The sequence below is a fragment of the Desmodus rotundus genome, chromosome X (assembly GCF_022682495.2).
Source record: "Desmodus rotundus isolate HL8 chromosome X, HLdesRot8A.1, whole genome shotgun sequence".
NCBI lineage: Eukaryota > Metazoa > Chordata > Mammalia > Chiroptera > Phyllostomidae > Desmodus > Desmodus rotundus.
Genome location: NC_071400.1, coordinates 80,095,594 through 80,119,590, shown reverse-complemented (window position 1 = coordinate 80,119,590; position 23,997 = coordinate 80,095,594). Strand labels below are relative to the sequence as shown.

At 36.4% G+C, this 23,997-nt stretch overlaps 1 protein-coding gene across 3 annotated transcripts in view; it reads right to left on the bottom strand.

Annotated features, from left to right (window-relative positions):
- DMD (dystrophin) overlaps positions 1-23,997 on the bottom strand; it is a 1,965,474-nt gene that overhangs the window by 1,847,925 nt on the left and 93,552 nt on the right. For 2 of the 3 annotated variants that reach the window (XM_053917633.2, XM_053917631.1), the window contains exon 1: positions 11,449-11,697. The exons of the other annotated variant lie outside the window; for it this stretch is intronic. In XM_053917633.2, the coding sequence (XP_053773608.1) occupies positions 11,449-11,479 (31 nt within the window). In that variant the 5' untranslated portion in view covers positions 11,480-11,697. Of the gene's footprint in view, positions 1-11,448; positions 11,698-23,997 lie in introns of those variants that run through there. 3 annotated transcript variants of the gene reach the window in all.

Sequence of the window (23,997 nt, the reverse complement as noted above, 5' to 3'; positions counted from 1 at the left end):
AAAAACGGTCTATGTTGACCACTGCTACAAATTCAACAAAGAGGAGGAAGACGTTTTTTCAACTGGTTCTGATGACATGACATTCTTTACATCCCTTGAACTAAGTCAGATCAAGTTTAAATAGAAAACAATGAGAGCACAAGATTTTAAGGACATAAAACTCAATATCTACTCCAACTGATGGATATAAAGAATACAAACATAATGTTTTATTGTATTTTTATCATATTATTATTATATTATGATAATCCCATTTTGTTAAAAAATACCCAAAACTCAACTAATACCATTACCTGTAATCTTTAATATTAAAATTAAATGACTAATAGTTCCTTAAGAAATAAATAAAATATCAAACTACAACTGTTTACTATAATTGGGGAGTGACGTTTGTATATAATAAAGTGTTCCCATTCTTTCCCAACTGTGCTGTAGCATTCCTTATATTTTCAAGTGGAAAAATTGATTTTAGTTTTATTTTAATAATAATATTTAGTAATTTTTAAATAAATGAATTAATTAAATTTTTAGTTTTAATTAATAAAGCCAAATAGTTTTATATTCAAACTAGTTAATTTCTAGGGTGTGTGTGTGTGTGTATGAGAGAGAGAGAGAGAGAGAGAGAGAGAGAGAGAAGGAGAGAAGGATCTAGTCACACTAGCAATAGTGAAGAACTGAGCTAATTTATTTCATTCACCACACTAACTTATAAAAACGTTTTTTCTAGGACAATGGTATCTCACACCATCTCACCTAATTTCACACGTTAGGAAAACTGGATAAAGAGAATCCAAGATTGATTAAAATGAAAAAATATATATATCCTAACTGGTCCCTATTTTATGTGTCATAATGCAGCTTATTATCATTTATAGCAGTGAGCTATAAAAATGTGTTTATGTATTGAATATTCTAGAGCAATGCTACATTTGGTTGAACCAAACTTCTGTCATTTGATAAGAAACTAACATGTGGGGTGTCTGAGAACATATCACGGATGTAACTTATTTTTATAGCTAAGCCAAAGATTAATGGCCTTAAAGAAGAAGATGCATTCTAAATAATAGTTAAAATTGATAACATCCTAATATTTCTATTTATTATTCAGCTATTGGACAATGCTAAACAATCTGTACCATGGGAAAATATGATAATCATCAGTTTTTTGTTTGAAAAGGCATACAACTGTAATTGAATAACAATAAAAATTTAAAAAAAGAAAGAAAATAAGTTATCACATTTTTTGGCATTTTGAGGGGGGCTATTTCTGACTTCCCCTTACCTCTCTCTCTGGGCCATACGCTACAAAGCATGCTGCTCCAATGCTCCATGTGATGTTTTATCTTTTAATGTTCAGACAGGTGTGCGTACCTCTTGCTGAGATGAGGCAATAATTGCTTACGAAACCAGGGAAACTCTCAATCTCATTTCTGATGATAGGTATGGGGGATCTAATGCTGACATTGCTATGCAGGGTGCACACTGCTTAACTCCCAAGGTGTCATGTACTTTTTAGCCTGGTATTCACAGTCTCCACACAGCGTACGTTACATTCACACAGACAGCTATATGCAACGCCACCGTGGCAACCAACAGGAGGTACAGATAAAGGAAAACTCAGTTTGCTTATGTAAAAAAGCAATAGTAATTTGAAATTTAAATGACCTGTTTTGCTAAACGCTACTCAGAATAGTATTGATCATTATCCTTAAATGCCACATTAATCTGTGCAAATTATTCTGTTCACAGCACTAAACCTTCTTCTTGTGGGCCCAGTTCTCAGGTCTGTCCGTCCATCTAGCACAGTTGCTGGTGCAGAACTGAAATGAACTCAGAAAGACATCGAGGGAGAGCACTCTGAGGAAGCTGGTTGTATGTGATTACAAACAGCTCACGGGCTGTGTTTATTCTGGTATTTGATCTTTTTAAGTTCCCAAAATGAGAAGATTGAGATAGGAATAAAATAGTGAAGCCAGCAGCCTGTAATGGGGATCATCACGGATAGCTCCCTGAGGAGATCCAGAGGAAGGACGCTGGGTTATTCAGGGCAGCTCAGTTTCTATCTAAGAAATTATAATGGGCCGGGTTCTATAGTCTTTGGGTAAACAGACCCAATTTTTTTAGTTTTTTTTAAAAAAGAACTTTCTCAATGGAACATAAGGTAAGCCTTCACTTAACATCACTGATAGGTTCTGTGACTTTAAGGAAAATGACATACAATGAAACCAACTTTACCATATGTTAATTGATATAAACAAGAGTTAAGTTCCTATGACAGCGCCTCAACATTATCACGCAAAGACGTCGAATGAAACAATAGTATTCGAGCACCTGCTGTATTTAGTTCTTGTTAGAAGACACTACGATTCCCTGCATTTCATGTGTTGTCCTATCTCTCTAGAGCTCTGACAGACCCCCCACTTCTCTATCAGAACCTGAGAGGTTCTGGCAGCTGACTGAGTGGTTCAGAACTTTGGATCCTAGCATCACTCTGCCTCCATGCAAATCCTGCCTCCAACACTTAGCAGCGGAGCCACCCCAGGCAAACGACTTACCTTCCTGTGCTTTGGTATTCTCGTTTATTAAATATGGCTTGATTATATCCCCTTATCTCATAGAGTTATTAGTGGAACTACCTGAAATAAACATAATATTCTAAGAGAAATGCTTGACAATTAGTACAGGCTTGCTAAATGCTGTCTAATTATCTTTGAAGACCAGGTGAACCAAAAATAGTGCTATACACTTGCAAGGTGCAAGTGTCAGTAGCTGTTGGTGAAGGATAGACCGCTGCCTCATTAACCCTTGTCTATGCGTCACTGCCCCTTCTACTCTTCTCTAATTCACATCTCCCTATGTTCATACAGTAAGGCCTATTTATAAAGGTGGAGTCCTCAATGAAACTTCCATAATCACACCAGCCATAAGTAATCATTCATGGTTAATTTCGACCATGCTTTATAAACTCTCTTGACATATTGTAGTGGTTGCATTTGTATGCATGTGTGTATGGGCGTATTTTCTCTGGTTGACAGTGTTGTAATCTCATAAAAGGCAGAGAGAGCCCTGGCTGGTGTGGCTCAGTGGACTGAGTGCTGACCTGCGAATCAAAGGGTTGCTGGTTCAATTCCCAGGCAGCGCACATGCCTGGGTTGCAGGCCAGGTTCCCAGTAGGGGACGCATGAGAGGCAACCACACATTGATGTTTTCCTCCCTCCTTTCCCCTCTCTAAAAATAAGTAAATAAAATCTTTTAAAAAATTTTAGAAGGTAGAGAGAACATGGAAGGTGTACAACAAACTTTATTTACAATCATGTAAAAACTGAATAGTAAAAAAACTGTCTAATATCATATTAATATTCTATCTACTCTTACTTCCCCAAAAGCTACCTGATGAGTACATTACACTCATCCATGACTAAATTTCAATTACTCAAGTACCTTCTTTCCCTTCAGTACAATTCTAGTTTTATTTAAACTGAATTGTCAATGTATTTTAAGAATTTACCTTTTTCCAGGATTTAAGAAAAATCAATTTTACTAATGGCTCTCAAGAAATTTTAGACATTTCTCCAATAAGTGTCTATATTAACTAAACCAGCATTAAATAAAGTGCAAACTTACCTTATCACATCTATGCAATTCTGTATTCTCTAAAGGATGATTTTTCACATTGCTTAACAACTCTGACTGAGCAATTGAAATTCAGACTATGATAAATGTTTCACATTGAAGGCTCGTTTCATTATACCGTAGTCAGTTGAAATGGGGTTTCCGAAGAAGGTATTTTTAGGAAGCGCGGAGTACAGGAAAAGCTGAATACATTATACAATTTAAATATTTATTGAAGCTTTTCTACTAAGGTAACATTTTGGTGATATTTCAGATACATAACAATATGGGAGAGGAAATTAGGGGTAAATAGATGGCAGAGGCTGTGGAAACCAAGGCGCCTGGTGCCGCAAGTGAGATCCTCATTCATAAAGTCATTACATTGAGGACGGAAAGAAATATTTACAGAATGTTTACAGAAATAGTATTTTCCTTCGTATTTCATCATTCTATCTAGATACTGATTCTATGATAATTTTTTGGAGTGCTTTTGTCTTCCTTATTGAATTCCCGACCATCTTCTCTTCACACTGTTTTATCTGGCTGGTATCACTTACCCTCCATGGTTCACATTTGAAGTCGCCAATAACGACTTCATTTCTAGGCTTCACGTCCCTGCATCCACAGTACGCACACTCTCCATAACAAATTAGCACCCACACCCTGAAAGCTTCCGTGGAGTTCACCATATCCGACTGAACACCAATTCCTACTAATTTTATGTCATTAATAGATCTTGAATAAGTCTCCTTTTCCCCAACTTTACTGTTACCATTCTAGTCCATACCACCCTCTTTTGCCCCAGGAGAAGCTATGAGATGGACTGCCCTTCACCTGCTTGTAACAGCTCCTAATATGTTCTCCACAAAACAGAGCGATGATCTTGAAAAAAAAAAAAAAAAACCCACAAATACGTTCTTATCACTGCCCTACCTGAAACCCTTAAAAGGCTGTCCACTGATCTCACCATAAAGAACAAAACATCATGTCCGTGACCTCTGAGGTTCTGCATGATTGGACCCCAGTGCAGCATTTCAGCTGCATGCTTGTCCCAAATGTTCCCTCAGTAACGCTACTCCAAGGAAACCAACCTTCTCTGAGTTCTTTCTTCATATTGCGTCACACCTTCCTGGATGTTCTTCCCTCTGAATGTAACATTTCCGAGTCCCATTTTTCTTTGTCTACTTTTGAATGTCATTTTCTTAGGAATGCCCCCAATTCCTAATACTAGTCTAGGTCTCAGGCTCATACATTCTTATAACAATGTCGCTTCATGCCATAGTCTTTGTCCTGAATACAAGAATGCAATTGAACTTTATAGAAATATATAAATTAAATATACATAGAAATAAAATAAAAAATATATATACATATATATATTCTCTCCTAAATTCTAATCTCAATGAAGTCACTTGTTTGGAACATTATCTCCAGAGTACCTGGCACAAAGTAGGCACTCAATACATATTAGTTGCATGAATGAATGAATGAATGAATGAGTGAATCACAAATTTTTCTTTATTTAAACAATGGTCATCCAAACCCACACAACACAGACTTTACAGAGTCATTTCTTTTGATACTTCTGTTTCTGGATTTGTTTTGAGAGCCAATCTGTTCCCAGACCTTTAAAGAAAACCACTGCAAAGTCTATAGGCTCGAGCAAAGGGAACTCTGAGTTGACACGTGGTGCTCTCCGGCACGGCCCATTAGAGATGGGGTGTGTACACCTAATCCAAAGGAATCTTCTAGCTCTTCAGCAGCTGTTCCCATGGCTCCTGATGTGCCCTTCGGGCTCTACTAAATCAGGATTCCTCAGCTGTCTGAGCTCCCACTAAGCTTTTTCGGTTAACCACCTACACGCCAACCTGGCTTGTATCTGCTTACACTCTTTGGCATCTGCTGACACTTCTCCCTTTGCCTTCATAGTTATTTGCCAGTACACTGGAGTCACTGGGATTCAACACTTTCATCAATAATTGTATCAGTCCCTCAACATTTTGGCCACTTAGTCACCAGTTTATTTCTAATTCTGCCCTCTTGAGCAGCGGTATAGATGCTCAGCTTGCCTTTGGTGAAAATACTTGGACAGCTCTGATTCTGCAATGCTTCTCTGCCCCCTTGAATGCGACCTCACACAGTTTGCAAGGCTGAAATCTGCACTGTAACACTGCTGAATCCCGTGCCCTTTAAGTCAGCATTCAGCTCGGGCTGAGGCAATATTGCTACTGTAATCTGATAAAGGAACAGACACGTTCTGTGCAAATAAAGATGGGTGCCAAGAATAAGCAAAAAGCCACTGATGTTCATGCCCTTTTATAGTCCTGATTCGATGACAGTCTCGGCCAAAAGCAGAGTGAAAGGGGGAAGAGCATTTTAAAGCAAAACAAAGCAAATGCCAAGGAAATGGTGAAAACATTAAAAGGGTACCCATTTGTTTGCCCGTAATTGGGCATAGTAGGAGACATTAGAATGCACATTGTGTTCCATTAATACTGGTCTTTTTAAAAAAACATCAATTGTTTTGATAACGGTGGAGACAAAGTATCTCCAAAAGTTGAAGATAAACTGACAAAACACGATACATTCTTGTATTTGGGCCTCTGTAAATTCCTCGTTGTTGCAATGCCCACGAATGGGCTGAGTATTTATTAAATGTTAGCCAAAAGCATGACAATTCAAACATGTGATTTTTAAAAGTTTCTTTAAAATTATGCATGATTGGACCCCATGATTGGACCCCCAACTTTGTTGGAAATCCGTAATTTGGATAAGCATCAGCTGTCATAATGCACTCTAATGTTCCCCCATTCATGAAAACAAGCAACATTTCTACCGAAATAAATAAAATAATACACAAAACTAAAATAAATAAAAATAGAGGTAAAGCTTCTCCTCAGACTCTCTTACTTGAATGGTAACGAGCCTAAATATTTTTAACTAACCCTAGATACATTTTAGCTTTCAAAATTGACGTATAAAAAATCCATTTTCCAACCATTAGAATTGATTGAAAACTCATCTTCTGAAAATTGTATGGAACCAAAATGCCAAATTAGCAGTTCTGGAAAACTTTCCAACAACACCATCAACAGCAGCATTGTACCGGCATAACAAAGAAAGGACAGTTCCGTTCCAGTTAAAGGACAATTGTGGATTCTCCCCCACCTTTCTTTTGTGAAGAATGAGGTGCTTAATGACAAAGCAAAGGTGAGGCCCCGAGGCAGAAGGCAAAAGTTCATAAAGACCGGGAAGACATTGATCTCCAAACTGAATCCAGCTTGCTAGGAACACTTGTTTTCTCAGGACTTGATAGCATTAAACACACAATGCAAAACCCTGCCAGGGATTGTAGGACCCCAGCAAATTGCCCTGGGTGTTCTTTCACCTATTGGAATTTCCAGGTATGTTCAGTGAACGATGTGAGAATAACATAAAGACTGAGCACGGAGTTGAATGGAAATTCCCTGTTAAAATGGCAGCCTAAGAGGAAGACTTGAGCTACAGGAGTAAGTAATACTCACTCCCCTTTGGTTCGGTTACTGCGCATTAGTTGGAGGTCGTGTGGCCACAAGATTCAGACTCTTTTAAGCACGAGCCATTAGGACCATCTATTTCCTCTCCTCATCCTCATGCTGCCTGCTGCCTATCACACCTGTGGCCGAGAAATGGAAGGTTCCCTTCAAACACCGCAGCCAAGGCTTCCCCGATGCCTTGCCCAAAGTCAGGGCAGGAATCTTGCAAATGGAAAGAGGAAGATGCCTGGGAGTTAGTGTTTCAGCATCTGCGGAGGAGCCACCTGGTTTCAAAAAAGGCACATGCAAAATTCTAATATGCTGTAATATATGGGAAAACAAACTTTTTATACTACACATTTCAGGAAAAAGTAAACCAAATTACTTTAGCTGTTAATCTTCAAACTCTAGTTTGCAAATGAGTGATTCACACAGAGCAAGGTCACTCTCTCCCTTCAAGAAGTTGTGGCAGAATCTCTGAAAGACAAGCTCTCTTTTAATATCAACTAGAGGAGCTTGACATTTTACAAAGATAAAGATTTTAGGGACAATTCTACCTGTGACGTCAGAAGACAAACCCCTCCCAAACTGGCAAAATAAAAAACCACACTCCAGCTTTGCCAACTTAACATGCATGTCTGTATGAAGATTCAACTTCAGAACAGCAACTACGTGCTATTAATATTCCTCTGTCAATATGGCATGGAGCAAAACTCCAAGGAAGTTTAATTAATAGATGTTTTTAAAAGAGGAAACAGGTAAAGACCACAAGGTGTTTATTTGCCTGTCTGTTCGTGTTTGAAGATTGGTCTGTTGCATGGAGCTTACTCCCCAAAGAGAAGTGTTTTCATGAAATTCTGCTTATGGAAGTGGGCTGCATTTAATAAAAAAGCCATCTCATTTCCCATACTGCAGCCCATGACCTTCCCAAACAGCGTTCCAATGTGAACCCACCGCCTTGATAAGAGCACGCAAATCTCCTAGGACTACAAGCAGGACTTTGTGAGAAAGCAAGCCGTTGCCACCCTCGGAATCCAATCAAAACCTGAATGTGCTGTATAAAAATAAACCAAGGTCATCATTATTTCTTCTCATTGTGATTTGGCTTGCCTTCAAATTACATACCCTGTGTATCTGAAATAACTGCACTGCCTCCATTAACTGTGTTTGACATCACTTTAATCAGTGTATCTTTTCAGAATGAAAGGCATGAATGTCAGATTCCTCCCATTATAAATTCTTTCAACTCTCTGATCTGCATTAAATAAAAGCCTGTCTTTGAGAAATAATATATGATTTTAAAAATATAACTAGCATTAGTTTTATTTTCAAATGTAACTGCAAAAAGATTCAACCACAACAATTCTTTTCATATAGACGTGATTTCCCATGAAATTGTTAACGCTTAACTTTTGACGCTCTTCATTTATGTTTTATTGGACAGAGGACTTACATTAGTCTTACTCGTCCATTTCTTAAAAAATGATGTGAGTTTAAAATAGCAGGTAAATAAATGAACAGAAAATGATCTTCAAAGAAAGGTTAATTTCCAATTAATTTTCAACATCTCTTAAGTAATAGCACTCTGGATATGTATATGTTTCTATAAACATATATACTCACACCAAAATACCATGTTATTTTTGTATTTGCAATAGAAGACCAGTTTAATGAAAAATATGATAAATTATTTTTAATAAGTTGGACAAGCATTTGAATAGAAGGTGGAAAGGGAAAGAAAGTTTGGGAAATCACTCTGTTTTATTCTTGTGATAAAGCTACGATGAAAGATAATAAAATAGAATTAAAAAAAAGAACCACCTGACTTTTCCAAGACAACGAAGATTATAATCTCTTTTATTAAACCACACAAGTGGTTAAGAACTTGACAATTTATTTCACATGTAGCCAATGTCTTGGGCTACAGGGATTTCAAATGAATACTTCAGGACTAAAGAGGAAGCTGTATTAATATTAATATCTCTGTCCAAATTATAAATTAATGTTTCAGGTCTGTCTGGCTGGAGCAGTGACAAATACCTTCTTTTTCCTAACATAAATTTGCACACGACACTTCATAGTCTTCTTTTTAAGTCTGGATCAACTGCTACGTGATATTCTCTATTCAATTTTCAATAATATTATGCCATGGAAGAGACACAGAAAGCCTGTTATTAAATTAAAAATGTATATTAGCTATTTAGATCAGCAAGTGATCTCTATTTCATAGAGTTTATTTCAAGGAAGTCATGATGACGAATGAAAAATTCAAAAGTGGACTGTGACACATTAAAAATAATATATATAAAAATAACGTAGGAGGAGAGAGCACAGTGTGTCTCAAAGAAGTGGATGAAGATTCTCTTTTTCCCCCCTGCCTTCGATTTGTGTGTTACAGTCATTCTGAATAGATATGAGGTCAATGCCTGTAATTAAAAGACCTGGCAAATGAAATTCTAAAATATAGTTTTATTGTATTAGACCCCAAGACCATCCGCATCATTTAAAACATTCGAATGAAATGTACATTTGTAATAAATACCTTGAATCATTCTTTGCAAATGCAATATTTGAGTAAATCTAAAAGTAAAAAGCCCTTGTGTTAATACAGTGACCCTCTCTATTAATTGGTAACTATTTCAGTTAAATACCAACCAAGTGTACTCTTAAGGTTTTCACACAAAGGCAGTTTTAAAAACGGGACTCAAATATCAACACACTCCAATAGCAATATGTTGTCAACCAGTAAAAGTTAATGTGGCATAATACCGTGTGAATGTATTCATTTTCCTTTAACAAACCCACTGTCACGCAGCATAAGTATTATCTGATAATTTTTAAAATGTACTATAATAACGTTCTGCAGTGCTCGTCCCCAAAAGGGTAGATTTCCTCAAATTCTAATTAAGAATTGAAAGGGATTTGAATTTCTATGATGAAACAGAGAGTTAGTTTGCTTTGCTTCCCTCCAAAAATGCGTCTCTGCTATTCTTTCTGAAGTTTCCTATGCACTGGTTTCTAGTTTTAATTTTGTAGATATAGCGATCGCACGATCCATCAATATGTGTGTTTATATTGCAAAGAATGTTGTATTTTTACAGGATTAGTAAATGCAATAGTTTTTCAATCAGAAAGTAATTCTATAGTTCACCAAGGTTACAGCTAATATGAATCAGCAAAGTTACAATGTTCCCTTTTTTCCACCAATTTTTCCCAGGAGCAAAACTTCTGTTGTGACACTTTCTCCAGAAGTTTTGCAGTTACTTATTTGGAGAGATTTACTTTTTTTTCATTCTTAATTATAGGCACTTCCCTCATATCTATTTCAGAATGACTATAATACACAAGTCGAAGGCAGGGGGGAAAAGATAATTTGCCTCATCTATCTCTTTGGGACACGCTGTGCTCCTCATACGTTATTTTTATATATTATTTTTAATGTGTCACAGTCCATTTTTGATTTTTTCATTAGTCATCATGGTTTCCTTTAAATAAACAAAATAGTGGTACTTGATAACAAAAACCAAACTAAAAAGCTTTACTGAGAAGCGAGGCCATCACAGACGTGAAACAACACCGTGACTTTACTGTGAAATGTGATTAGAAGTCCCTCATGGTTTTGCATGTTTTGTCAACAAAAACGTCCGATCATTTGCCAGCATAGATCATATCATCACTTGAAAGAGTTTTCATGATATGCTACAGATAAGAACTTCCAAAATACTAAATGTAATATGAGAAAGGAACTTTTAAATTCAATATTTATCAATACTTGTCTCAATCCCACTTGTCTATCACGATTATTTTATCATTTTATTTTTCCCCCATGATGTGGCAGATAGAATTTTTCTACCCTCGGGGCGTCCACACGTCACTCCCGTGCAGCAATCAGTTCATTGAGAATATCAGTCAGGCCCCTACCCCACATGTCACCATTGCTAAATACAGAAGTATCAAGTAAGCAAGATAAGAATTCACATACACAAATCATTTCACAGCAATTAAAATGGTTTGTCACAAATACTCAAAGCTAGCTATGCCTATTCTATTACTTTAGTGGTTTCTTAAACATGAAAGATGCATTTGATTATATTTGCAAAGACAAACATTTAAACTCTACCTCATTTCTAGTGACAAATTTTGCAGTGAGAAATATACACACCTGCACATATATACGTATATCTGTGCACGGCATACATAACATGTCCACTTATTCACAAACTACTATAAATATTTAAAATCAACCTGCCTAATCAGTGAGCCTGTCACAAACTAAAACTTATGCCATTATGAAAAAGATATATATTTAGTTTGTACTTACAACAGTCCTCTACTTCTTCCCACCAAAGCATTTGGAAAATAAAAAGTATGTATCAAAGCAGCGATAAAAATCTTGGTGGAATTTCTCCCAACTTTATTGCTCCAGTAGGTTCAGCAATGATGAGAAACCAATCAACCACAGCAGCCTTTTAAAAAAGTAACTTTGGTGTTTCCTATTCGTTCTTCTCTGAAGCTAATTTGCCTCCAAGACCTGAGTCCTGTAAGGGGAAAGTGAGTGATCCCAACACTGAGTGAGTCAACACAGTAACTGATGCCAGGATTCTGTAGAGGCCCCTGGATATTTCAAATTCCAGGACCTGCGCAGAAGCAAGTGACCCGCCTTTTCTCTCAAGTTGGTTTCCCATAATAGGACTGCCCATGGACACTACATATAAGGTCGTGCTTCAAGCATGGCAAGTCCTGTGAATCCAAATAATGTTCAACTGTGTTCTGATTACCATCCCAACCAGAATAGCATAGTGGACAGAAACCTCTTTAGTGCAAAACTGTGACAATATTTTCTGTAACTTCTGTGCCCAATTCTAACATAACAGAGCAAACAATCCTGATCGGGAACAGACTTCTAAATGCCTGCCCTTATTTTACTCACTCAGCAACAGTAAATTCAATAAAGAATAATCTATGCATTCATTATGTATCCACTGTCTACCAAACTTAATTTCTACTCTGGGGATCCAATCAAAAGTCAGGTATTGATGATGCCAAACGTCTGAATGCGAGAAGAAGCAGAGGAATGTGGCAGCTGAGCTGTGAGGGCAGAATGTGCACAGGTCTCTTGGGACCAGCTCCCTGCTAAGATAAACTCTTACAATGGAGCAAAACAACCCCCCTGAAACACTCAATTTCCATTTTAGCTTATGGAGAAATTTTTTTCACGAACAAGTGACTCTCTCTTCCATTTCTTTGGTGACATTTATTAAAACACCACTCTTTTCAACATTGAGTTAATGATAAATCATTTAATGGTTCTGAATAGAGGCTTTGTTCCGTATTAAATGAACACAGTTGTAATATGTCACTCAGCATGTTCGTCAATCATTCTTTGCCGCTAGAAGGCTCCTTTATCTTTGTTCTTATTTTTTATTTTTAATGCAACAAGTAAACACAATATTGGTAGAAACACTGGTAACATGTTTTAGAAAAATATTGTTTTGCAATTATAATAATCTTTGCTAAAATTATTCATTGGAACGTTCTTATAGTGCCGTTTGTTAAAGTAACAGACTCATTTTTCTACGTCGAGCATTCAATTGCTTGGCACAGAAATAAATTATACATAAAAGTGAAAAAAACTGACACATCCAGTCAAACTATTATATTTTCCTTAATAGTGGGTTACACATTCTACATTTTAGAATATCATCATCATACTACCATCGCCCTGGAAATGTACAAGGTCTGTCTAGAAAAAGTCCAGCCACTGTGAATATAACCAGAAATGGTTTGTGCAACATTGATGTAACCTGGCAGCACAGGAGAGTGGACTGGAATGCACATGCGTGAACAATGATGACTTCACTATACTAGTCAGTGGGGGCGATAGACACCATTGAGTGAGCATGTGTACTGTGTGGCCATCACATTCAAAATGACTGAGTGATTAGAGCAATGAATCTGCATCACATTTCGCATGAAGCTTGAACATTCTCGTGTGGAAACTATTCAGATGATTCAGAAGGCCGCAGCTATGGGCAACTGGTGATTGGCAGCTTCATCATGACAACATGCCTGCTCATGCATCACGTCTTGTGCATTTTTTTGGCAAAACATCAAATGACTCAGGTGACTCAGCCCCTCTACAGTCCAGATTTAGCACCCTGTGACTTCTGGCTCTTCCCAAAACTAAAGTCACTTTTAAAAAGCAAGAGATTTCAGACAGTCAAAGAAATTCAGGAAAATAAGACAGGGCAGCTGATGGCGATTGGGAGAACTGTGTGAGGTCCCAAGGTGCCTACTTTGAAGGGGACTGAGGCGACATTGTCCTATGTACAATGTCTCTTGTCTCTTGGGTCTTCCTCAATAAATATCTCTATTTTTCACATTACATGGCTGAATACCTTCTGGACTGATCTCATATATAAAATAAAATATAATACCTAATTTTAATTTTAGGTACCTTTAGGTACTTAAATTACTATTATCCTAAATAGATTTAAAGTATCTGTTATCTCATTTCTCTCCTTAGCATGGCTGTCTAATTATGCATTTAAAAAACAATTTTATAAACCAAAATAAGAAGGATGTTTTAGGGTTGACCTAGATCCAAGCCTGAATGTTAGTGTCAGAGGCCTGTGCTACAGCTACCATTTCGCCCCGAGTATGAGTTCCTTTAGTCCCTGTACTGTGAGTTTCCTAGAGATATAAACCCTTGTTTAGGCCAAGACACCTGTACAGCTTTATAAGTGATTTGTAAAGTGTGGTCCACACAGCAACAGCATCAGCATCACATGGAAACTTTTTAGAAATACAAGTACACATCAGACCTGGAAAATTAGAAACTCGGTAAGTAGGACCCAGTACTCATGCTTTATAGGTGATTCTAAGGCATGGCCAATATTGAAAAATCCTGGAGTGCTTGTTTCTAAAAATCTACCAAAAACTTGTCTTGATTACTATCTAAAATACCAAACACTGTTAGATCTGCATGCTCTCAGTTATACAGGGTGGGGTGGACGTAGGTTTGCAGTTTGAGTATGCAAAACACAGAGTTTATTCCTGTATTGTTATGTATTAATGATTGTGTTATTTTTCATAGGAACAACTGTAAACCTACTTTGGCCCCACCCTGTATTTTAATCATCTCTCAGTTTCAGTCAGTAACTAAAATTATTTGGTACCTATAATAAATTCTACTTTAAAGTAGAATATGTAATACTTCCCCTAAAGTTTTACAATCTGGGTGGGAAGACATGCTTAAGATATCCGGAATAAGTGAGAAGTACATAGAACAAAATTTAGCCCAAACATAGTGAATTCTAGTTCAGACCTTGTCACTATTTTCCTGTGGTCCTTAGTCACTTCTCATGGTAACTACATTGGGTAGCTCTTAAGAGCCACTTTATAAAGATGACTACTTAGTTTCCTCCAATATTAACACTTATCATAACTATAAGGCAATATTAAAACCAGGAAATTGCCATTGCTATGTGCGCAGGTATTTCTGCCATTTTATCATACGGTAGATCTGTGTAACCACACCCTCAGCCACAATACAGAACTCTTCCATCACCAAACAGCTCTTTCTTGTACTATCATTTACAGTCAACACCAAGCAACCTCTTCTATCAGCCCGGCACCCGCTAATTTGTTCTTCATCATGATAATTTCACCATTTCAAGAATGTGAGGTAAATGAAATCATTCACCATGTGGCCTTTGGAGATTAGCTTTTGTCACTTAGCGTCATATCCTAGAGATCCATTCGTGTAGAGTCGTCACGTGTATCACCCCATGTTTACTTTTCTTGCTACGTAGAATTCCATGTTATGGATATTCTATAGATTGTTTAATAATTCATTAATTTTAGGACATTCTGGTTATTTCCAATTTGGGGTTACTAAAACTAAAGCAGCAAAACAATCATGTACTGTATTTTGCCATGTATAATGCGCACTTTTTTGCCCAAATCTTTGAGGGAAAAATAGGGATGTGCGTGACACACGGGTAGTACTAATTCCAAATCTATATAAATGTTTTAAGTTCCTTTAGTTATGCGTACGCACTAAAAGTGTAACTCTAGAAAGCAGTAATTATATCCATATGCAAAATAACACCCTGGCATATGACAATTGGTTTTATTTCTCAGTATAAATAAAGAAAGAAATTGAACTAAAAAAGTAAAATGAAAGATTTTTTTTCCTGAAACTTTGGGCCAAAAACGTGGGTGCACAATATACATGGCAAAATATGGTACTTTCCCCCCATTTATTTGTAACTAATGCCCAGAAGTAAAGTGACCGGATTATATGGTAAGTGTAGGTTTAGGTTTTTAAGGAAACTTCCAGGACATTCTTGAGAGGTCTGTACCATTTTACATAAATGTCAGCAATGTGACTGGTCCAGTTTTCCTGCCTCCTCCTTGGCATTTAGTGTTGTTAATTTTATATTTCCCTTTTTCTTTTCGTTTTAAGCATGCAGAGATATATCACGGTGGTCTGAATTTGAATTGCCTACTGGGTAATGACATTGAATGTCTTTCTCATGCTCACTGGCCATCTGAATACAGCCTTTGCTGATCATATGTGTTCGTATCTTTTGTTTATTTTCCAACTGAAAACATTTTTAAAAAACTGCTGTGGTTGGAGTGTTCTTTATATATTCTAGATATGAATCCTTTGTTAGCCATGTGGTTTGCAAATATTTTCTCTCGATCTGTACCTTGTCTTTCCATCCTCTTAATAGGGTAATTCCAAAGGAAAAAGTTCTTAGTTTATATAAAGTTCAATTTATTGAATTTTTCCCTAGATGGTTGGTGCTTTTGGTGTTAGGTCTAAGAATGTTCCACTGAGCCTTGACTGGTGAATACTTCTCCTATTTCAAAAATACTTAAAAATATTTTTATATTTACATTTAAATCTGTAATTAATTTTAAGCTCATTTTTATATAAGGTAGGGTGCTTAGGAGAAAGGCTTTTTTATTGCTTACAGATTCACAATTGCTCCAACACCATTTATTGAAAAGACTACCTTTCTTTCACTGAATAACTTTTGCATCTTTGTTGAATTTCAGTTGGGCATATATGGGTGGATTTATATCTGAGATTGTGACTCTGTCCTATGAATTTATGTTTCTATTCCTCTGTCAGTTCCACACGGCCTTAATTCCTGGAGCTATATCATTGACCTCAGCATCAGGGAGAGTTCTTCTCCCACTTCATTATTGTATTTGAAATTGTTTGAGAAATTCTAGGTTCTACCTTAATAATTTTAGAGTATACTTACCTACAAATTCATCTGCACATCAGACTACAAAATATCTTTGTTATAGTGATAGGAATTGCATTAAATAGATCATTTGGGGGAAAATTGACATCTTTACCATGTAGAGTCTTCCAATCCATCAACATAGTATATACTACCAATATTTAGGTCATATTTAAGTTACTTCATTAGATGGTGCTTTCTAATAGCGTTTTGTACTATGATTACTTTGTTTCTTATTTCTGATATGACTATACTGTTGTGGATGTCAGTGTACAAAGAAAGGGAAAACAGCAGAGGGTCTCAAATGACAGTTTGCAGAAGCACATTTAAAAAAATAAATGTCTATAACTAAATATGTGCCATACATATGCGCTGTTAAAAGAACTTTACATGATAATGTTACAGTTTTTTATCCATGAATTCAGACAGAAATATACTTTTTCAAGAACGCATAGCATATTTTAATACATGGAGGGCTTACGAGCACATGTTTTAAATTACGTCCTTTAGCCTAAATTTTTAAAATGCATGTTGCACTATGCAGACTGCCCCTTGATTTCATTCAAATATTAACCAGTAATCCCAATAACATAACATGGGTGGGGTAGTGTTTCAAAAGAACTGATTGTGATAAACTGAAAAGTGAACAGAGAGTAGACTCTTAAGAAATCGAAAACCCTAACTACAATATGTTATGTAAATGGGGAGAGATCTGACTCATTTTCTGCACTTACTCAATTATTTAACATAATAATTTTAAGCACCATGATTACTAGAGATTCATAGCATAAATAAGCTGGAAAGAAACAGGCTGAATAGCTAAGATATTTACATAAAGTTCCCAAATTTATTGACTTGAGAAAAATAATTTCTGGGCCATTTCTACTTCCCTCCCCAACAAGGTTGATTGAAATATCACATATTCTATAAAGGGATATATTTCGTAGGAGGTTTTTTAAAAAATCTCTTTTTACAGAAATCCAGTGAAAAAATGTACTAACTATGGGTAGTTTATTGGCACTGAGGCCAGAAAAAAATAAGGCAGATGAGAGTTGGGCAATTTGGTTCTTGTCCACATATACAAAACAGTTTGTTGTTACTTTGACAGGAGGAGTTGCATGAAAACCATAGGTTAATTTGGGGCAAACCTGACATATTTACTGTGTTACATTTCCGAGTTCATGAACTCACCGTTATCTCCACTCCATCATAAGTCTTTGTTCTGTTTCATCTGTTTTGTTTTTGTTTTTGTTTTGTTTTTTTGTAATGTATAGATCCTACATATTTCTGTTAGCTTCATAGTATTTCTCTCTTTTTCTTGGTGTGACTGTAGATATCACATTTTGAATTTTGATTTCCAGGAGTTCACTTCTTATATATAGAAATACAATTAATTTTTGTATGTTGATCGTGTACCCTGAGACCTTAATGACCTCATTATTTCTACAAGTGATTTTGTACAATCCCTGAGGTGTTTTACATACCCATCCTAACAGCTGCATGTAGTGACAGTTTTAGCTCCTCCATCCCGAGCTACATGCTTTTACTTTTCTTGCAATTCTCTACAGGCTCTAACTTCCAGTGCCATTAAGAATAGCAGGCATGAAAACAAAGAAGTAGGCCTTGATCCTGCTATTAGAAAGAAAGCATTAAAATCTTTCACCACAACTATGATGGTGGCTATAGGGTATTTGTGGATTTTCTTTGTCAACTTGAAGAAATCTTCCCATACTCTTACTTTTTGTAGAGTAGTTTATTTTTTTTATTTTTTTAATCATGAATGGGTGTTGAACTTTGTTAAATATTTTTTCTGCATCAATTGATAAGATCATGTGATTATTCTTTTTTTAGCTAGCTAATATGATTTATCAAATTCTGTTAGTGTTGCCTCCTCTATTTTCTGGACATTGACAGTTCTTACTTTTTTTAAAGAATATTTTATTGATTATGCTGTTACAGTTGTCCCAATTTTTTTCTCCTCTTTAACCCCCTCCTCCCTGTACCCCTCCTTCTACCTGCAACCTCCCCATCCACCCAGTTCATGTCCACGGGTTGTGTATATAGATTCCTTGGCTTCTCCATTTGCTATACTATTCTTAACCTCCCCCCATCTATTCTGTACCTACCATTTATGCTTCTTATTTCCTGTGCCTTTTTCCCCATTCTCCCCCCTTCCCTTCCCTGCTGATAACCCTCCATGTGATCTCCATTATAGGAGACCGTTCTGCATGGAATGGGAAATGTAGCGCAGCTCCCACTCGGAAAGGCCAATGAAAAGTGAGGGCCAGCACAGGGGTCCCATGCCCACAGATAGATTCTCCCCTGGGGAATCAGACCTGCATTGTACCTGGGCCACTTACTTTTTGCTAAAACTCCCTCACCCTGAATTGAGGCAGCAAACATATACAGCATATCTTTAAAGTAACTTCCTAAAATCTATGCTAAACCTCAGAAGGAGGAGTGTAACCAGTTCAACCACTTTTCCCTTTACATTTGCAAATATCCTTCTTTTTTGATGTCATTAGCAACTTCCTCTTTTTTGTTTTCTGTAAAAGGTAACCACCTAAAACGAACCTGTGCATAGTAAATGAGGACCATCCTCAATGTAATGTGCCCAGAAAACAAGCAATAAAAGCCTGTCCAGGTAGGGGATGGGGCCAGCCTTCTCTTTCACTGAGAGGGCAGCGGTGTCATCCCTTTTCCCCCACAGGATTTCTGTAGCTCGTGTAAATTTGTCTCATCTCAGCCACAACACCGCAGACACTGCAGGCCACTGTCTGTACCACTCCATTTCTGTGATGCTGTTCTTGTTCTAGTTGCTTGCTTTGCTTTTGTTATTGTTTTTTCAGAATGAAGAGACAGTTCTTTTCTTTAATCACGAGAAAAATGTCATGCCACTTCCTTCTGCATTTAGTCATTTCTCATAAGAAACTGGGATATTCGTTGTTGTTTGTGTGTCTATAGATAAAGAGTCCGTTCTCCTTCGCTGCTTTCATGATTTTTTTCTTCATCACTAGTGTTCAGAAGTTTGACTGTGAGGCATGTAGGAATAGATCTTTTCAGGTATGTTCTCCCTGTTCACTCAGATTCTTGAATCTTTAAGTTTTTGCCTTTTGCCAAATTTGGTTATTTTTTAGCCATTATTTCTTTAAGACTTGTTCAGCAACACTTTCTTTTTTCTCTTTTTGGACTCAGTTGACAAGCATCACAGATCTTTTATTATAATCCCACAAGTCACTTATGCACTATTCATTTCTTCGCATTCTATTTTCTTTCCTGTTCAACTGGGTAACTTCTATTGTTCTATCTTCCTGTTAACAGATTTTGACCTCTGCCCCCCTCCAATTTGCTGTTGAGACAATCCACTGAATTTTATATTGATTGCTATATTTTCAGTTCTAAAACTTCATTTTGTGCTATGTCTTCTATTTATTGCTGAGACTTTTTATTTTTCATTTGTTGCAAGCAATTTTGCAATCACTTACTGAACCATTGTTTATGATGACTATAGATTGTTTTTTCTTCACTGAAGTTGAGATTTTCCTTTTTCTAGGTTTGATGAGTGATTTTTAAATGGAAACCTGGAAGTTTATGGTATGATTTTATCAGGCTGTGGACCCTATTTAAATTTTCTGTTTCAGCTAACCTCCCCTTGACACTGCTTTGGTTGAGGATGCGGAGGGGTTTGCTCCTATGTTACTGCCAGCTGGGATGAAAGTCCAGCTACCCCATCAGCCTCTGTTGATACTTGAGATTATTACTTTGTGTGTGTACATGTATTGCACAGCCATTTCTACTGTTTTGACATTCTTTTAATTCCCGTTAAAATCAGTAAATCAATATCTGGCAACTTGTGGGTTCATTCTTAAACATCCAGAATTTTTTCCCCATGGATGAAAAAGAGCTACAGTGTGTGAAGCTGATAGCATTTTTTAAACTCATATTTCCATGGACAATGAAGTCTGTGACATGTATAAAATGATTTGATTTCAGAATTTGGCACTACATAGCAATACTTCTTATAAGGTCCAGACAGAGGACATTTACTTACTAAATATAAGGAAAACTTGAAACTCTATTAATCCTTTGCCTTTTAGGGAGTAAATGTGTAGGAATTAATGAAGGTGTTTAAAGATTTGTGAATGAAAGAAAGGTATGATGAGTATAAAGAAATTAAATACATTGCTGTCAGGGAACGGAGAATCAGTACCAAGATTGAATAGTTGCATGTCTTATCCTCATATTAGTTAAGGTCCTGGCAGGAAATAGGCTCAAAAGCATTGAACAAATAAAGGATGATGAATCATCCAGGTAATAGCAAAAGTGGGAAGTCACTTCCACTCTCTGGCCTGATGAGTCAAGGTGAGAGAATAATGTTGGAATAGTAATCAACACACAAAGTCATTGCCAGGACATTGGTGAGACACACAGAATGTGGAAAGTAAACATACTAATTGTTTTCCCCCCACCCTCTGATCTCCTCCCAGTCTCACACAATTTGCTGATAGAGTACATGAGGCCTTAGTGATAGAGATGAAGAGCTAAGCTTCCCAGGGCAAAGACAGTGGCAGAAAATGTCATAAAGCAGGTGTGGTAGTGGGGCATGGAGCCACTGATACAGGCGAAGAATGATTAGCACTTGGGCTCAGTCCTATGAGATCAGTCTTGGTAGGATACCTGGTACTAGTGTGATATCCTAATGGAACATATAATCAGGGATGAGGAGACCCTTTGCAATCTAGCCCTGGCCTTCAGTTTTGAACTCTACATTATATTCATCTGAATTCTCCTGAAGTGATCCTATGTACTTTCTTACCTTATACCTCAAATGATTTCAAAAGTTCAGCATATATGTTCTCCTTGCATGCTGCTTTTCCTCCTTTGTCGTATGTATGCTAAAGTGGACATATTTTTAATGTTTGTCTTACTGGCTGGGATGCAAATTCCATTAGAACAGGAGACGTGTCTTCCCTTTGCCCATCCATCCCCTTCTCTCCCATACCCACTGCCTATCACTTTTTTATGTGTATGCTATCGCTTCTGCTTCTAATTTTCTTACATTGTATCCTTTGCCTATGTATTGTATGTTTCCCTATCACTCTGGGGTTTTAAAAACGTTTCCTTCTCTATGGAGATTTTCTGAGCTTCTCCTCAGCCCCATATATAGTTGGGACTATTATGAATGCCCCTTCACTACTCAGCTGTCAATTTCTTAATGCAAAGGACAGGTTACAATTTGATGTCATGGGTTCTCAAAGTCCATCGGGTATGAAAAGGGGCTCAACAACATTAGTTTGAAACAAAACAGTAACGGAAGAAAACAGGCTTAGGTGCTGAGCATGCAGCAGAGTACAGAGATGTCAAGTAATACTAGTGTAATCCTGAAAATTATATAATGTTATTAACCAATATTACCCTAATGAGTTTATAAAACAGGCACAAGGAAGGAAGGAAGAAAGAAATCTACATCACATGTAATTATATAACACAAAATAAAGTCTGAATCCTTTGGGGGTAGTATACCGACTCTGTTCGCCAAGTATATGTTACAAGGGATTCTAAATCTCAGCACTGTGCAATGACCTCCACATTAAATTCTCCTTTAAAACAATGGCACCAGGCCATGAAATGTATTTATCATGTATTTATTTAGCATTTGTTTATTGAACATTTATCATGGTCAGTTTTTCTACATCAAGGATATAAGATTATACTTACTTATCTGTGTCTCAAGGAGATGATGGTTGAAGTGCATTAAAAGAAAATCTTACATTTTAATCTATTTCTTAATTAATAAACTTGAATAAGCTTGAGGACACTTACTTGGGAGAGGTACTTAATAGATAGACCAGATTTTAAAGGTAACACCACATGCACTGCCTACCATAAAAGATTGTCATCTAAGTTAAATAAAGCAAAGTATTCAAAAATCTGCTCTGAAGTGCATACATAAGTCAAGAGGAAAAGTCTCAAATCAATATTCCACGCTCTTGCCTCAAGAATCTAGCAAATGTAGAGCAAAATAAACTTAAAATAAGCAGAAAGAAGAAAATAACATAGAATACAAATCAATAAAATTAAAAACAAAACCAATACAGAAAATGAAACAAAGAGCTCATTCTTTTAAAAAACCAAAATGGACAAAGTGCTAAAATTAGTGCCAAAGAAAAAATTGAGGACACAAACTTCCAATGGTAAGAATGAAATAATGGTCATCACTACAGGCTTGGCAAGACATTAAAAAAAGATAATAAGGGAATTCTATGGACAAGTATTCACACAAATATTTGACAATTCAGTAGTTGAAATGAACCAATTCTTTGTAAAGCACAAAGTACCACAAATCACCCAATATGAAATAGATAAATTGAATAGCCCTATAGCTAATAAGGAAATGGAACTCATAATTTAAAAACTTCTGAAAAATAAATCTCCATGCCCAGATGGTTTCACTGGAAATTTTTACCAAACTTTTAACTATGAATTAACAACCATTTTACATAATCTACTCAAGAAAATAGAAGTGAAAGGCATAATTCTGAATACATTTAATGAGTCCAGGCATTGCCTGACACCAAGCAGAAAAAGAAAGTACCAAAAACAAATAAACAAATAAAAACCCACAAGGGACATTTATAATATCTCTTATGAATATTAAAAGAACATTTCTTAACAAAACATTAATGTGTAAAATTTAGCAATATGTTTTTTTTTAAAGGATGTGGGGTTTGTTCCAGGGATGCAAAGCTGGCTTAATATTTGAAAATCATTATTGCAATCACCATATCAACACGTCCAAAATCACATGATCTTATCAGTGAATGCACTACAATCATTTAATTAACTTCAATACCTATTCCTAAAATAAACGTTCTGGAAAAAAGGAATATAAGAGAATTTCCTCAACTTCATAAATAGTACCCACATGAAACCTAGAGCTAAGCCCATGCTTAATAGTGAAAGACTCAGTGCTTTTCTCCTAATGCTGTGAACAAGGCAAGAGTATATACTCTCACCACTCCTATTTCACACAGTGCCAGAAGTACTAGCCACTGCAATAAGGCAAGACAAGGAAATAAATCCACACAGATGGGAAAGGAAGACAAAACTATTGCTTACATGCATCTGGGATATAAATGAAAATCCTAAGCAATTCGCCAAAGCTCCTAGACCTAATAAGTGAATTTATCAATGTAGCAAGATACAAAATAAATGTACAAAAATCAATTGTATTTCTATATACTAGCAATGAACATGTAGATGCTAAAATTAAAAATACAGTACTCTATGATCTCACAGAAAAGTGAAGTAGGTATTAATCTAACAAAACATGGTGGAAAAAACAAAATGCTATAGAAATAAATCAAAAACTATCTAAACAATTGGAGACACATACTGTTTACATGGATGGGGGACTCAACATAATCATGTCGATTTTACTCAAGTTGATATATAAAATCCTAGAAAAATGATTGTGTTATAGATAATATCACTCTAAAATTTACATGGAAAGCAATGGAATTAGAATAGCTAAAGTCATGCTGAAAAGGAAGAATAAAGTAGGAAGAACACGTCTAGCAGATTTTAAGACTTACACAGCTATAACA